This window comes from Mobula birostris, chromosome 2 (genome assembly GCF_030028105.1).
Source record: "Mobula birostris isolate sMobBir1 chromosome 2, sMobBir1.hap1, whole genome shotgun sequence".
Classification (NCBI taxonomy): domain Eukaryota; kingdom Metazoa; phylum Chordata; class Chondrichthyes; order Myliobatiformes; family Myliobatidae; genus Mobula; species Mobula birostris.
The window spans coordinates 144,990,417-145,008,378 of record NC_092371.1 but is presented as its reverse complement, the minus strand read 5'-3'; the positions used below and the strand labels follow the sequence as shown (position 1 = coordinate 145,008,378).

Genomic DNA, 17,962 nt, shown 5'->3' with positions numbered 1-17,962 from the left:
CAAATACAGGAATCTGGAGCAATAAGCAATCTGCTGGAATTCAGTGGGTTGAACAGCATCTGTGAGAGGGAAATAATTGTTGACGTCTCGGGTCAAAATCCCATTTCAGTACCTAGTTTGTCAAAGACAGATTTATCAAAGGGTATAGATAGCCGAGTATGGTTATATTCTGAAAACCTGCGAGCTATATATTTGTGAATCCTGATGGCTCACCTTCTGGCTATCAAGCTGACATTTCCTATATTTCCCAGAAAAAGACCAGAGCCTCTGTGCCCATGCTCCATTAAAACAATGGGTTCACCGGAAAAGTAATACTATGTAACACATTTTTAAAAATGAATTAAAGGTGTATTTGGGATATTAATAAGTAATATTATAGGTCTCAAAGCACAAAAATCAGGCCAGCTGACCCACTGAGTTCACAGCAGTCATCAAGCACCCATCTCTACTAATTGAATATGGATCCCATTTTACTCTCCCCACATCCTCCTCCAATACCTCATGTTCTATCACTACAGACTAGGGGCAGGATAAATTCTGGGTAAACCAGAGTTATATGGAAAATATGCAAATTCCACACAAGCAGCACAGATCAGAGTCAGGGTTGTGAGGTAACAACTCCATTTGCTGGGCCAACCTTACCAATTGTCTGGAAACCCTGTCAGTTCAGAGTTACCAAAGTTCAGAATGTGCTGATTCTAGGAGTTTCAGTGTACTTAAGAATTAGTGATATTGTAGCATAAATGGAGGTAATTCAACCAGTTGAACCTGTGCCAGGGCAAGCTTCAAAAATTGATGTATCACAGGAATTTTTGGCATTCCTTGTATGTGCTAGTCCAAATGGATCTGATCCTTCACAGTTCTTTATCTGTACTGGTATGCAATGATGTATCAAGTACTCAAGATGAATGTTTGTTTCTGCTACCTTGTCTGACAATATGTTCTGTGTTTTGAATTATTTCCTTAACTTGTGTCTGTTTCATCTAGCAATTATCTTCAATGAGTGCACTCCAATTGCACCCCATCTAGACCTGGCTTAATTATACAACTCCCCTCCACCTTGTGTGTTTCATTTTATATATGAATCACATAGCATAAAGCATCTAATGAAGATTCTGGAATAAAAAGAAATGTATTAATTACTCCAGGTACTCCCTGTATAAATGTTATCAGTACGAATCAGGACACCAAGAGTATGCAGATTCACAGATGGTTTGTATAGAAAAGGAAAAAAATGATCCCATTGCCCTCGACATTGGTGAGCAATTTCTCATGTCCTTGGATAATCTCTAGAAAGATATACCTCCCTTGAATTTCCAGTTAACTGTAGTAAAAAGGCAAGTAGTTTCAGGATGACAACTGAGAATAAAAAGTTTCCTGTTTGTCAAATGTGAGGGATTTCAAATTGAGGGCATTTTGTAGATATCAAAGTAACACAGTTGCTGTGATGTAAATACTGAGTTGCATTTTTAATGATCAGAAAGGGCAGAGTATACAGGATAGTGAAAGCCGTGTTTGGCAGGCTGTCTTCATTGCCTACGATATCCAGTACAAGAATGGGAAACCATGTTAGTTGTGCAACAGTTTACCTGTTTCATGTAACATTACCTGAATCAATGCCAGTGGCTTCTCCCTGCTCTTCACAAGTGCAGCCTCTTGCTGACGTTCCTCTTCCACAATAGCCGCAAAAGTAATTGGAGTCATTGTTGGTTGGCTTTTGGTAACCGTCGTTAACCAAGGACTGTTGGAGATGAAGCAATTTCAAGTGAATTCACTTCCTCATTAGACAGCAAGACCCAGTTGCCTTACAATTGTTAAGAATTGCTGAATATAAATTAGATGCCGTTCGACAAAGGAAAGATTACCCATAATATTCTGAATCTCGCAATTCTCAATTGTTAGCAAGTGCTATTTTGCTAAATTCGGATTCGTACACTTGAAGTACAATGGCTTTTTAAAGAGTAAATTACTTCCTGTATTTGCACTGGGCCAATTTTCAAAGTGGTCATCATAACATTAGATACATGTTACAAAAAAATCCACAAATGCAAGGCTAAGATTTACTTACTTTAACAAAGTGGTTTACAAAGGTCTTAAGGTAGAAGATGTGTAAATAAGCAATTGTTACATACACACTAGACCAAAAATGTATTTGCTATCCTGGATGCCTACTGGAATTCACTTATGTATAATGTAAATTGAGACTAAGGTGATTACAGATTTCATAAACAATCCACTAAAAACAGAGGATTTTGAAATCACCATAAGTCGGTCTTCAAGATGGACCAACAAAGCTTTTATTCGTATTAAGTACTACTTTAATATTTAAAGGAAATAATTACTTTATGAAGCTTGACTTTAGCTTTGAAGTGACTCATTCACTTTCAGCACCACATTTTATGAGTAATTAATGCAGAAAACCAGGTAATTGCAAAGCATTTAGAAACTTATTCTTCCAACTGTATATTAAATAAGTAATGCAAAAATAGAAATAAAAAACTAGTGAGGTAGTGTTCATGGATTCAGTGTCCATTCAAAATCAGACAGCAGAGAAGAGGCTGACCCTGAATCATTGCGTATGCACCTTCATGCTTCTATACCTCCTTCCTCGTGGTTGCAATGAGAACAAGGCATGACCTGGGTGATAGCAGCCCTTAATGATGGATGCCGCCTTTTTGAGGCATCGCTCCTTGAAGATGTCCTGGATACTATGGAGGCTAGTGCCCACAATGAGCTGACAAGTAATAAACTTGTCAGCTCATTGTGGGCACTAGCCTCCATAGTATCCAGGACATACATGCCCTCTTGTCACCATCTGAAATTCTGCCAACAATAGTTGTACTGTCAAATTTATAGATGGCATTTGAGCTGTGCCCAGCCACAGTCATGGGTGTAGAGAGAGTAGAGCAGTGGGCCGAGCACACATCCCCTGCGGTACGCCAATGTCGACCGTCAGTGAGGTACAGATGTTATTTCCAATCCGTATAGATTATGGTCTTCTGGTGTGGAAGTCGAGGATTCAGTTGCAGAGGGAGGTACAGAGGCCCACATGCTCAAACTTTTTGGTTAGTATTGTGGCAATGATTATGTTAAATGCTGAGCTGCAGTCAATAAATATAAGTATTTGTATTGTCCAGATGTTCCAAGGCCACGTGAAGAGCCAATGAGATTGCACCACTGTAGACCTAGAGTGGAAATTGGCAAATTGCAGAGTCTTTGCTGAGACAGAAGCTAATTCTAGCCATAACCAACCTCTCAAAGCACTTCATCACCGTCGATGTGAGTGCTACTCTAGTGCTACATTGATGTAGGTGTCACTAAGGCAGCTCATCCTGCTCTTCCTGGGCACTGGTATAATCATTGCCCTTTTGAAGCAGGGAAGAACTTCCACTACCAAAATTTTGTGAGCAAAAGGATGGAAATAGGAGGTTAATAATAAAGCTCAACAGGCTCAGAACAAAAGGTAAGCTGTTTAGGGTGGATGGAGAGGAGGGAAAAATGTCTTCATGCAAAGGACTGTGAAGCTTTGGAATTCTCTACCCTGTAAATTCAGAATTCATTCACAACAAAAATCAACAGATTTCTAAAATAGAGAAAAAAGGGCTATGGGAATAGGACAGGAAAATGGTGTTGCAGAAAAAAAGATCAACATTTTGATGTATAGCAGAGCTGGCTCAAAAAGTCAAATAACCTACTCCTGCTCTTATTTCTTCTGTCCATAGAGAAGATCCATACAGCTATCCAAGAACAAAGAGGTTTGCACAAGATCTACTTATTTCAGAGCTCAAGCTACTTTATAAAAAGACAAAACCGTTCCAGTAAATAAGTTGACTGAAGAATTCTTTGAATGTTAACACATAAACATGAAGATTTAACTGAAATACAGTTTAGTTCTCTTGAATATTTCACATACACTTTATTGTACATCTCAAGAAATGAAAGTTTTTATGCAAGATATTGGACTGTTTGCACAGGGATCAACAGATTCACATATTGTGCAACCCTACAGACAATAGTGACAAAGGTTGAATTATTAAAATTAACAAATGAACTTAAATCAACTGGTCATGCTTTTCTATGGATGACCCAATCTATAGTAGCAAAATACCTAAGTGATTGGTGATATAGGCAAAGCTTTTGGACAAAATTTTATATTAGAAAATCTGAACATAAAATGGAACATAAAAGTAGAAAGTGCATGCAACACCCAGCAAGTCAGGAAGCATTTTTTTATTTCAGATTTCCAACATCTTCATTATTAAAACAGATTAAAATATAAAAAAAAGTTTTCTTGAATTCTTCACCTGATTGGTTGCTCATATTTGTTATGGTGCTCTTCTTCTTTAGAACTGTATTCCCATGAGCTGGAAAGCAGGGAATCATCTGGTCTTTCTGATGACTTCTCTTCTACCAATAGGTCACGGAATGATTTTGGAGAGGAGAACCCAATGAATGGAGTAGCCCTAAATAAAAATGTTTTGTAAGTGCTTACAATTACATTTTAAAGTAACTAAGGAGAACTAAATAAATGAGTACTGCTTCTCAATTATACCAAAGTTGACAGCCTAGTATATCTTCAAGTTTTCATATTTGGTTTTCACAACTGGAATTCCAAGCCTTTTACCTTGGATAAATTCAATAAGAACTTCAAAATGGAAAAATATATTTAAGTGAGGCAAGTTGCACATGACATGAAGCTGATACATGAAGATCATCACAAACAAAACACTAACCAAACATATAACAGAAACAGGGCAAAAGCTTTAATTACTATTTAAAATTCATTCAATTTAATTTGTTATACTTGATCTTACCAAGCACTTCCCATCTTAGATGGGGTTAATTGTGCAGTTAGGCTTGATTTCAAGGGAGGGTTGTCCAGTCTGCTGTTTGTGCTTGGCTCTTTAGCAGCCATTGCAATCATCTTCCTTTGTTTCTGAGAGAGCTTTCCTCCATGGCACAATAATTTATTCCCACTGTGGAAATGTTGCATTGTTAAAGTTTTCTCACAGTCTTACACACTTCTGACAGACATTTTTTATATTAAAAGGAAAAAGGATTGTTTTATATTTCAGTCCTATGAATGTTAATCTGCTCTGAAGGTTTAAACTATTGTCACTCTTCTAAACTATAAGAGTCATGGACAGGTATAGTATAGAAATAGGTAATTTGGCCCACCACATCCACTCTGGCCATCAATCACTCATTTACACTAATCTTACGTCAATTTTTTAAAATTCTCCCCACATTTTACATGGACAGGTTAGAAAGTTAGTTAAGAATTTTCCACATACTATTAGAACTTAACTTTTGGGGAATCAACGGAACGTTTCCAGGAACAATAAAATCTTTACCATCAGGGCAATACTACACATAACCCATTATCATATGCACATCAAGCTTTAGAATATCCATGATAGCACAAATTCCCTTCCTTGGAACGTAACATAGGCCAAATCTAATACAACACCTTTAGCCAATGCAGACTCCAAAGGGATTGTGATGAAAATAATGTATCAACATACACAGAATATATATTTACTGTGTGGAAAGGTTCATTTTACAGATGGTGAAAATATATGATTATTTCATTAAAAAAATGCTGTACTCTCTTCTCTACTCCTTATGCACTCACGACTGCATGGCCAGGTTCTTGTCTAATTCCACTTGCAACACGGATTCCCAACCTGGGGTCCACACACCCCGTGCTTAATGGCTTTGGTCCATGACATAGAAAAAGATTAGGAAGCCCTGATTATAAGTTTGCAGATGGATACCAGCATAATGGGCAGTGTGTCAAATAATAATGAGCACAGGAAGAAGATAACGAGTCCAGTGAGATTGTATCATGACAAATCTTCCCTCAATGTCAGCAAAAAAAAGACCTGGTCATTGACTTCAGGAAAGGGGGCAGTGCACATGTTTCTGCTTTATCAACAGTGCTGAGGTCAGGAGAGTTAAAAGCTTCAAGTTCCTAGGTGTAAACATCACCAGTAGTCTGTCCTGCTCCAACCACATACTGTTACAAGAAATAGTTTAAGAACCCTTTGCAATTATTTGATTTTCTGCATTAATTCCTCAAAAAATGTGGTCTGATCTTCATCCAAGTCACTAATAGACAAACACCATCTGCCTCAGCTAATATCACGCAAACAATTGTACTACTTCTCATCAGTACTGAATACACCATTTAAACAATCATAGTCTAGGTTTCAAGAAAGTAAGTGAACCTCTGGGGTAATGCCTTCTACAAAAGCTATTTGGAGTCAGGTGTTCCAATCAATGAGATGAAATTGGAGGTGTAGGTTGTAGAGGTGCCCCACCCTATAAAAAACACACACAAAGTTAGGTTACTGACAGAGCCTGCTCTTCTCACGAAAGATCTGTTTATGTGCAGCATACCTCAATCAAAACAACTTTCAGAGGATCTTAGATAAAGGGTAGAGATGCATTGTGCTGGAAAAGGCTACAAAAGCATTTCTAAATACCTGAGTGTTCATCAGTCCACAGTCAGAGAAATTGTCTACAAAGATCACACCAAGAGCACAACGTGCAATGCTGAAGGACATAAGAACCCAGGGTAACAGCAAAAGACCTGCAGAAATCTCCAGAACTTGCTGAAGTCTCTGTTCATGTGTCCACTATAAGAAAAACACTGAACAAGAATGGTGTTCATGGAAGAACACCACGGAGGAAACCACTGCTCACCAAAAAAACATTGCTGCGTGGCTCAAGTTTGTAAAATACAACCTGGATGATCCACAACACTTCTAGGACAATGTTCTGTGGACAGATAAGACAAAGTTTAACTTTCTGGCAGCAATGCACATTGCTATGTTTGGAGGAAAAAGGGCACTGCACACCAACACCTCATCCCAGCTGAGGCATGGTGGAAGGAGCATCATGATTAGGGGTTGTTTTGCTGACTCAGGATCTGGACAGCTTGCAATCGTTGAGAGAACAATAAATTCAAAATTGTATCAAGACATTTTTCAGGAGAATGCCAGGGTAGCAGTCCATCATCTGAAGCTTCATAGAAGTTGGATGATTCAAATAGACAATGATCCGAAACACAAGAGTAAAATCAACAAAGAATGATTTAAAAATAAGAAAATTGTTTTTTTGGAATGGCCAAGTCAGAGTCCAGACCTTAACCCAAATGAGATGCTGTGGCATGACTTGAAAAGGGCTGTTCAAACCAGGTAATTACAAAGGTATTCCAGAAATATTGATGAACTGAAACCTTTTTGTATGGAGGAATGGTCTAAAATTGCTCCTCGCTGTTGTGCAAGTCTGTCAGCAGCTACAAGAAACATCTGGTGGAGGCTATTGTTGCTAACGGAGGTTCTACCCGTTATTACAAGGTTCACATTATTTTTCCAGCTAGGCCTGTGAACGATTAAACAATGTGTTCAATAAAGACATGAAAGTACAATTGTTTACACATGTTACTAGTTTAGGCAGATTGTGTTTGTCTATTACTGTGACTTAGATGAAGATCAGACCACATTTTATGAGTAATTACTGCAAAAAAACAAGTAATTGCAAAGGGCTCACAAACTACTTCTTGCAACTGTAGATGTCACAGCAAAGAATGCTCACCAGACCTTTATTTCTTCAGGAGGCTAGAGAAATTTGGCATATCCCCTCTGACCTTCACCAATTTCAACCATACACAAAAGACAGAATCCTATCCAGAGTCCACGTGGCTTGGTTTGGTTTGGCAATTGCTTTGCCCATTGTCCAAAAGTAATTGTAAATAGTTGAGGGCACAGTTCAGTGCATCACAGAAACCAGCTTTCTGTCCATGAACTACACTTTTTGTTGCCTCAGTAAACCAGCCAACATAAAGATCTCACCCACCCTAGATATTCTCTTCTCTTCATCCCACCCTCTATTAGACAGAAGTCATAAGTGCCTGAAAGCACATACCACTAGGCTGAAAGACAGCCTCAATCCTGCTATTATAAATCTATCCTTTAGTATAATAAGATCATTATTCTGAGCTGTGCGGGGCATGGCTACGCAGTAACTGAAATGCTCCTGCGCACATAGCCTTTGTTGCCGAAATTTTCTTCATTTCTCACAGCTGGAATTTTCTTAACGTTTGGACAGCCGAGCAGTTTTCAGAGTGTAAAAAATTTCCCACTCAGAGCAAAGGTGTAAAAAAAATCAGAGGGAACATTAATATGGACTCTCAACTTCACAACCTACGTCATTAGGGCCTTGCACCTTGTTTACCTGCTCTGCACTTTCTCTGTAATTGTAATACATTATTCTGCATTATGTTAGTTTTTAACCTTGTACAACTTTAAATGTTGTAATGAATTATCTATATGGGCAGTATGCAAGACAAATTCTTCATTGTACCTTGGTTCTTGTCACAATAAACCAATTTATCAACTTATAGAAAAGTACGGGATGATATGAAATGTTATTACTGACAGCTTTGGATTTACTCATGGTTACAAGGAGCAAAATACCAGTCTCAGGGTGAGTATTTTAAAAATTCACCTGAAGATGTGTCTTCAACAAAACAAAAACAAATTTGAATAATATTCCACAATGTGCAAAAATAGCAGAATGGAGAATAGTGAAAATCTTTGTTCAGATTATTTAGTTTTAAGATCTTACAGATTTGCTCTTACCCTGCATTAGTCTTTGGCGCACTGATACATTTTTGCATATTTTCCTCCATTTCCATTATTGCTCGTAGGCCTACAGTGGGAGGTCTTGCAGGACTAATAAAAGATAATTTTAAATTGTCAGGAAGACTTCAGTGAGTTACATTTGAACTGCGCTAATAACAGAAGGATTAATAAAATTAAACATTAAACAGGTCTCAAGCACTGAAGCTAAGAAATACTGAAAGTATTTCCATGTACTAGGTCCAAATGATAACTTGGCTTTGACATGGGAGGAAAGATGAAAAAAAACTCAAGGAAGAACAAGAAAGAGGATACAGCTGAAACAGCAAGGACAATAAGATGGTCTTGGAGCTATTACAATCACATTGGCCACCTTTTGCACAACGTGCTCCTCTAACATCAGTTACATTCATTACTGGGTGACACATAAGGAATGGCTAATACAATTCTGAATCACTTCTCAAACTTAATGTCAAACCAGATTTCTGTATTTATAGCATAGTAGGCTATTCCTCTAATTTTGTTAGATGCCTTGCAGATATAACCCTTAAATTTATGCCTGTCTTTCAGCTTTAACATGAAAACTAAAATGACACGCCTTTTAATGCAGTCAATTTATTAATGTTCGACATTTTCCTTCTGCCCCTTTAACATCCTCATTATAATTTACCCGTCTGTCCATTTTGGACATACTTTTTAATATTTGCTTAGTTGACTCGGTAACCATTTTTATCATGATCATCCCTCTAATATCTTGGAATTAATAGATTTTCACTGTTTAAAATCAAAACCATTTTCTTCAACTATTTCTTCTACTATATATGAAATAGAAACAATTTAAACAGAGTTCAGCCCTGCTGCAATCAAGACTTACTCCTGCAACTCTAGCCATTGTTTATCATCAGATTTAATTGCTCCACCTTCAGCAGTTGTGTGATTAGCTGTCAAGATAATAAAGCTTTGGATTCCCTCCACAAATCTCTCTCCTCCCTTACCTCTTTCTCTATCTTTTGGCCTTAATACTTACTTTTCTGACCAAGCTCTTGGTTTTCGGCCCAAATAAACCCATTGACTTGGTTTCATACTCTTGCTTGATAATGTCAGAGTCACACAGCATAACAGGCACTTCAGCTCAAGCTATCTATAACTAGACCCATTTGCTTGTGTTTAGTCCATATCCTTCTAAACCACTGTAATTGCACACACCTTTACATCTTCCTCTGGCAGCTCATTCCACATAGACACAACTCCATCTGAAAAAAAAATTCTCCTCTGTAAACCTTTGTCCTCTCACCTCAAATTTATGTCCTGTAATTATAGACTCCCCTACTGCAGAAAAGACTGTAGCTATCAAACTCACCTACACCACTCATGTAATTAAATATCTCTAGAGTCCTGAATCTCCACTGCTCCAGGGGAAAAAGTCAACCTCAAGTCCCAGGAACATCTTTGAGAATCTTTCTTGCACCCTTTCCTGCTTATCTGCATAATTCCTATAGCTTTCCAACCAGAACTATGCACAATTCTCCAAGAGTGGTTTCACCAACAACTTATGTAATTGCAACACGATATCCCAACTCCTGAACAACTGATAAAAGCAAGAATACCAAACATCACCTTTATATGTCTACCTGTGTCACTAAATTCAGGGAACTATGTGGCTATACCCCTAGTTCTCGCTGTTCTACAACACTGTCCAGTGCCCTAACATTTACCATGCAAGTTCTGCCCTGGCTTAACCAAAATGTAGCACCTTGCACTTGCTCAAGTTAAATTCCATCTGCCATTCCTTGGCCCATGTACCAGGTTCATCTAGTATCTGTTGTGATCTTAGATAATGTTCTACATTGTCCAATAGTCCTATGAAGTTCTTTGCAATGTTACAAAAAATACTAGAGTTGCATATTTTTGCTATACAATGTATATTACTACATAAAGACCATCATACAGACATAATATATCATACAATTCATTCACTGGATAATTTTCTTTGATATAAAGTAGTGAAAAAGGGTGTAGAGGTTCATGTACAGATTCTAGGGATTTGTTCCTGAAAGACATTTTAAGCAATTGTGGACTCCAAAAAGAGTGGATATTCCATAGAAGTAGAAGTAATACAACACAGAATTTCTGAACTATAAGGTGTGTACTTCACCTCAGAGAACAAGTTGTCCACCCTGTAGCATTACTACAGCTAGATCCAAGACAGAATTTTGGATTTGACTCCTTCTTAGAAGGCAATATTTTGTCACTCATTTTTGCCTCTTCAGCTGGATATTTTCTGTCTGAAATATTGATTCCCTCATCAACCTAAAATGTGAAAAATTATCTATGAAAATACTAATCAATGATCATTGACTGCTGGTTAAAAACAATTAGGTGACATAAAGGACAGACATTAATACATTATAATGCAGTAACTCTAAATGACGTGCTTGAACAATGGCAAACTGACAAAAAACAACCTCAGTAATTTATGCATCATCATCAATGATTAAATTTGTTGCTCTGGCATCACTAGAGATGTGAAATAACGACCGACCAGGTGTGAGCCACGGTGGCAGGGCCTCCGGCACTGAGTCTGACCCTGTGGTGCAGAAGGGTGGGACGGAGAAGAGGAGAATTGGAGACTCTATAGTCAGGGGAGCAGACAGGAGATTTTGTGGAAGTGAGAAGCACACCCGCATGGCTTGTGGCCTCCCGGGTGCCAGGGTCCGGGATGTCTCTGACCGGGTGCACGACATCCTGGTACGAGAGGGAAAGCAACCAGAAGTCGTGACATGTTGGGACCAACAACATAGGCAGGATGAGGGATGAGGTCCTGAAGTGTGAGTTTCGGCAAGCAGGCAGAAGGCTGAAGAACAGGACCTCAAAGGTGATGTTCTCAGGATTGCTGCCAGTGCTACGTGACAGTGATGGTAAGAATTGGAGGAGATGGTAGTTGAATCTGTGGCTGAGGAGTTGGTGCAGGGAGCAGGGTTTTAGATTTTTGGATCATTGGGATCTCTTCTGGGGAAGGTGGGACCTGTACAGATTGGATGGGTTGCACCTGAACTCGAGGGGGAGCAATATCCTTGCAGGTAGGTTTGCTAGCATGGTTCGGGAGGGTTTAGACTAATTTGCAAGGGGCATGGGACCCAGAGCTATAGAGCAGTGAAAGGAGTGCATGGAGTAAAGCCAGATCTAACAATAGAGGCTTTGAGGAAAGAGAAGCAGAATAAACGGTGTAAAGACAGTAAGGTAGAAGGGCTGAAATGTGTGTACCTCAATGCAAGAAGCATCAGGAACAAAGGTGATGAACTGAGAGCTTGGATACATACATGGAATTATGATGTAGTGGCCATTACAGAGACTTGGCTGGCACCAGGGCAGGAATGGATTCTCAACATTCCTGGATTTCAGTGCTTTAAAAGGGATAGAGAGGGCGGAAAAAGGGAAGGAAGGGTGGCATTACTGGTCAGGGATACTATTACAGCTACAGAAAGGGTGGGTAATGTAGCAGGATCCACATTTGAGTCAGTATGGGTGGAAGTCAGGAACAGGAAGGGAGCAGTTACTCTATTGGGGGTATTCTATAGGCCCCCTGGTAGCAGCAGAGATACAGAGAAGCAGATTGGGAGGCAGATTTTGGAAAGGTGCAAAAATAACATGGTTGTTATCATGGGTGACTTTAACTTCCCTAATATTGATTGGCACCTGGTTAGGTGCAAGTGTTTAGATGGGGCAGAGTTTGTTAAGTGTGTCCAAGACCGGATTCCTGTCACAGTATGTGGACAGGCCGACTAGGGGGAATGCCATACTAGATCTAGTACTAGGTAATGAACCGGGTCAGGTCACAGATCTCTCAGTGGGTGAGCATCTGGGGGACAGTGACCACCGCTCTCTGGCCTTTAGCATTATCGTGGAAAAGGATAGAACAGAGAGGAAAGGAAAATTTTTTAATTGGGGAAGGGCAAATTATGAGGCTATAAGGCTAGAACTTGCGGGTGTGAATTGGGATGATGTTCTTGCAGGGAAATGTACTATGGACACGTGGTCAGTGTTTAGAGATCTCTTTCAGGGTGTCAGGGATAAATTTGTCCCGGTGAGGAAGATAAAGAATGGTAGGGTGAAGAGAAACATGGGTGACAAGTGAGGTGGCAAATCTAGTCAGGTGGAAGAAGGCAGCATACATGAGGTTTAGGAAGCAAGGATCAGATGGGTCTATTGAGGAATATAGGGAAGCAAGAAAGGAGCTTAAGAAGGGACTGAGAAGAGCAAGAAGGGGCATGAGAAGGCCTTGGCGAGTAGAGTAAAAGAAAACCCCAAAGCATTCTTCAATTATGTGAAGAAAAAAAGGATGACAGGAGTGAAGGAATTCTGCAGGAAGCGCTCATGGAGTGAAGTCGCTTCTGGCTCCGCTCCATTCCCGTTACCTTTTTTAACCTATGAACTCCTTGATCTAATCAATTTTATCCACACCAGAAGATTTATTCTATCTTACTCATTTTTTCTTAAATTGCAACTCTGGAATTTAAAGAAATGAGTACAAGATCCAAAGCCAAAGATGGGAAAGATTCTGACAGGAACGGAGGAAAAAAGAAAGGTGACTCTAAGCAAACGGAGCTACCTTATGAGGTTATGAAGAAGTTTCTAGAGGAAAAGTTCGAGGAACAACAGTAAAATTTATCTGAAAGTTTATCTGGTAAATTTGAACAACAATGTCAAAGCTTTAATGAAGATTTAAAATCAATCACGGAATCTCTGAAATCCTTGGATTGTGAAGTTCAAAAACATAGAAGTAGAATCTCTGAACTGGATATTAAATCTCAGAAGACGGATTCAAAAGTCGAGAACTTAGAGCAGAATTTAGCTTCGACTATTAAACAACTGCAACATTTTAAATCCAAAGTCATCGGTCTTGAAAATCGATCGAGGAGACAAAACTTACGTATAATTGGTCTACCCGAGGATGTTGAGGATGGAGACCCTTCAATATTCTTTGCTCAACTTTTAAAGGATACGCTCAGTTCAGTTTTTCCCAACAAGCCTCCATTACTTGACTGTGCCCACCGTATACCGCGGTCAAAGTCGACATCGGCTGTATCCAAACCGAGACCAATTATTCTTCGTTTCCATTATGTTAACGTCAAAGAACAGCTTCTCCAGACTGCTCGTCGACAAGGGATGATCAAGTATCGTCAGCATTCCTTCAGGATAGTTCAAGATTACAGTCCCAAAGTGATGAAGGAGTGACTGACTTTTAAACCTCTGATGTAGGAATGTTATCAAAAAAATCTCAAACCGGCATTATTGTATCCTGCACGTCTCAGAATTTCTCTTCCTGATGGATCTTGTCGCGTCTTCCGTTCCATAACTGCCGCTCAAAGCTTTTTGGATGATAACTACCCATCTGATGCAGACACCGCCCCCTAATTAATGTTCTGTGCTCTCAGTATCAGCTTTTTTCTCTGGTGTTTTTTTAAAAAAATAAACCTTCTACCACCGTACAATGAAGGTTTTTTATAAGCTCAAGATTTTTGTTTTGTGCTTACTACTATAGTTATTACTTTACAACTTACATAAAATAGTTATTTCTTGCAAATAATGTTACTTTCTTTTAGTTAATTTTTCCTTAACTTTTTGTTTTCCGATATTCTTACTAACAATTTGGTCTGACGATCATTTTCAGTAATATGTTCTTTATTTTTGTTTCTGTACAATTAAAATGGCGATTTGTTTTTCTTTTTGCATAATCTCCTTTGTTCTTTTTGGGACGCCATGTTCTTATGTTTCTTCTTCCCATAATCCCCTTTTTTTTGGAAGCGATATTTTATTTACTCTCATTTATAATTAACTAATCATACATATTGATACTATTTCTTATTTATGTATCTTAGTAATTATACTATGTAGATTATTTTAGTATAGTGTTTAATTTTTTTTATATATATCAGTTTCTGGGGGGTCATCTATATAACACATATCTTTGGAGTTGCCTCCTGTAGAAATGGGGTTAGAAGTCGTATTAGTTAGTTCTTTCTTCAGCCTTTTCTGGCTTAGTTCGGGGTTCTTGGGGATGGTGGGTAGGGTAGTCTTTTTGTTTTTTTAATTTTTTCTATTGGGCTGATTTAGGACTACAAAGATGTCTGCAGTGTCGGGATTTCCGGTTCCTCTCTGATCATGTATTCCTCTTCCGATTGCATGAGTTCACATTATGATTAACCCTTTACTCACCAAAGGGTTAATCTTAAATTATGGCTCACATTATTAATTTTGTCTCTTGGAATACAAATGGTTTAAAACATCCAATAAGACAGAAAAAGATTTTCAAAGTATTCCAAAGACTGAATGCTCATATTATTTTTGCACAAGAAACTCATGTAAGGAAAGAGGATAATCAATGCTTCTTTAAGTTCTGGAAAGAATAACAATACCACTCAAACTCCCAAGCCAAAATTAAAGGCGTTTCAATTTTTATAGATCCCTCAATTACATTTATTCATCAAGACATTATCTCAGATCCTAACGGCAGATTTTTGTTAATCACTGGGTTACTTTTTAATAAAAAGGTTGCTATGGTTAATGCTTATGCTTCGAATGTGGATTATCCTGAATTTTTAAAACACATATTCACTTCCTTTCCTAACTTAAACGAGTAAATGTTGATAATGGGCGGTGACTTTAATTTATGTTTGAATCCCATGTTGGACAGATCCATAGATAGTCCGGCTTTACCGAATAAGTCAGCTACTCTTATTAACTCTTTTATGTTTGACTCTGGGGTTTCAGAAATTTGGAGATTTCTACACCCAAACATTAAAGAATTCTCATTCTTTTCACATGTTCATCGTTCTTATTCTCAAATTGACTATTTTTTATTGACTCTCAATTAATCCCATCTGTAATTGATTGTAATTATGACATTATCGCCATTTCAGATCATGCTCCAATGAAACTTTCTATCAAGTTAATGGATACTTCTTGTACTAATAGACAATGGCGATTTAACCCTATTTTGCTTCAAGACTTGGACTTTGTCAAGTTTATAAAGGAACAGATTGATTTCTTCTTTTCAATTAATACTATGGAAGAAGTTTCCAATGGAACAGTTTGGGATGCTTTTAAAGCTTATATCCATGGTCAAATTATTTCCTATTCGGCTGGTTTGAAAAAACGTGCCAAGAATCAACTCTTGTTGGTTGATAAAATTAAAGAAATTGATAAAAACATGCTATTTCTCCCAGTAAGGAGCTGTACAAACACAGAGTTGAACTTCAATTGGAACATAGCTTACTATTAACATCCTCGATTGAAAATCAATTAATGAGAACTAGAAGTGATTTTTATATTCATAGTGATAAATCAGGTAAATTATTGGCTAATCAATTGAAATTTGCTTCGGTTAAACGTCAAATTACTAAGATTCGCAAACACGATGATACTTTGACAGTTGATCATGATGGGATAAACAAAATCTTTCAAGAATTTTATACCTCTTTATATCACTCTGATTTCCCTCATGATTTTAATACCATGCATGATTTTTTAAGTAAACTGAATTTTCCGAAGCTATCACCCGAAGATCGCTTATCATTAGAAACTCCTATTACAGAGAAAGAAATAATAACTGCAATCTCATCATTGAATTCTGGTAAAGCACCCGGTCCGGATGGGTTTACAGTGGAATTTTTAAAATCCTTTTCCTCTATTCTCTCTCCATGGTTGTCTAGAATATTCCAAGAAGCAATCAGTTTAGGTAAATTACCACAATCGTTTTATGAAGCCTCTATTTCCTTAATTCTTAAAAAGAATAAAGATCCTACTGATCGTGCATCATACAGACCGATATCTCTTTTGTATGTAGATTCAAAAATTTTTTCAAAAATTTTAGCAACTAGGTTACAGAAGGTATTACCTCAAATTACATCTATGGACCAACTGGATTTATGAAAAATCATTATTCATCCTTTAATGAATATTGTTTATACCCCTTCACTTATTACCCCAGAATGTATTATCTCATTAGATGCTGAGAAAGCCTTTGACAGAGTTGAATGGCCTTATTTAGTTAGTGTGCTTGAGAAATTTAATTTTAGTTTGATATTTATATCTTGGATTAAATTGTTATATTATTCCCCGGTAGCTTCGGTTTGCACTGATAATCAAAGATCTCCCTTCTTTTGTCTATTTCATGGTACTAGGCAAGGATGCCCTCTTAGTCCTTTACTATTTAACATCGCCCTTGAACCTTTAGCAATTGCTATCCGTGATTCGCCCAATATTTTTGGTATTACCTGCGGAAACGAAATACATAAATTATCACTATATGCAGATGATTTGTTATTATATACCTCTAATCCGGAGAAGTCAATTCCTGCTATTCTAGCTTTGTTGACTCAATTTAGTAATTTTTCTGGCTACAAATTGCATTTTAATAAGAGTGAATTATTTCCCTTAAATAAGCAGGTACCTATTTATGGATGTTTACCATTTAAATTGGTTACTGACTCATTTATATATTTAGGGATAATAATTACGAAAAAGTATAAAGACTTATTTAAAGCTAATTTTTTACCTTTAATTGATCAGATTAAACTTTTGTTTACTAAATGGTCACCAATTTCTTTGTCTTTGATTGGTCGGATTAATGCTATTAAGATGATTATTTTGCCCAAATTTCTATATGTATTTCAATCGGTTCCAATTTTTATCCCCAAATCTTTTTTCGATAATGTTGATTCAAAAATTTCCTCATATATATGGCAGAACAAAAATCCTAGGCTAGGCAAAAGGTATTTACAGAAATCTAAAAAGGAGGGGGGCTCGCCTTCCCGAATTTTAGATTTTATTATTGGGCAATTAAAATTCGATACTTAAAATTTTGGTTACGAGATTTGGATGTATCTTTAAATCCACACTGGGTAAATCTTGAATGTAATTTATTACAAGGGTCTTCTTTGGATTCGGTTTTAGGAACTTTGCTTCCTTTTATTTCTTCTAAATTGTATAAACAAATGAATAATCCAATAGTTAAGCATACTTTACGTATATGGTTTCAATTCCAAAGATTTTTTGGGTTCAATCAATTTATTTTAGCAAGTCCTATTATATCTAATTTCCTTTTCAACCTTCCACTATGGATCAAGCTTACTTTGATTGGAAAACCAAAGGTATAGTACGTTTTCGTGACTTATTTTTGGATAATTGTTTCATGTCTTTTGATCAACTTTCTAATAAATATAACTTACCCAGATCTCACTTTTTTAGATACCTACAGATTAGAAACTTCTTAATTACTGCTTCTCCTAATTTTCCACACTCATATCCAATGG

General features: G+C 37.5%; 1 protein-coding gene across 3 annotated transcripts in view; it reads right to left on the bottom strand.

Moving 5' to 3' along the window:
- The window catches only part of ibtk (inhibitor of Bruton agammaglobulinemia tyrosine kinase), a 163,276-nt gene that overhangs the window by 8,378 nt on the left and 136,936 nt on the right, over positions 1–17,962 (bottom strand). The window contains exons 23-27 of one of the 3 annotated variants that reach the window (XM_072250091.1): positions 10,804–10,958; positions 8,649–8,741; positions 4,815–4,976; positions 4,305–4,463; positions 1,609–1,741 (exon numbers count right to left, since the gene is read on the bottom strand). In XM_072250091.1, coding sequence (XP_072106192.1) covers positions 1,609–1,741; positions 4,305–4,463; positions 4,815–4,976; positions 8,649–8,741; positions 10,804–10,958 — 702 coding nt within the window. Of the gene's footprint in view, positions 1–1,608; positions 1,742–4,304; positions 4,464–4,814; positions 4,977–8,648; positions 8,742–10,803; positions 10,959–17,962 lie in introns of those variants that run through there. The other 2 variants (XM_072250093.1, XM_072250092.1) reach the window with 2 other exon arrangements.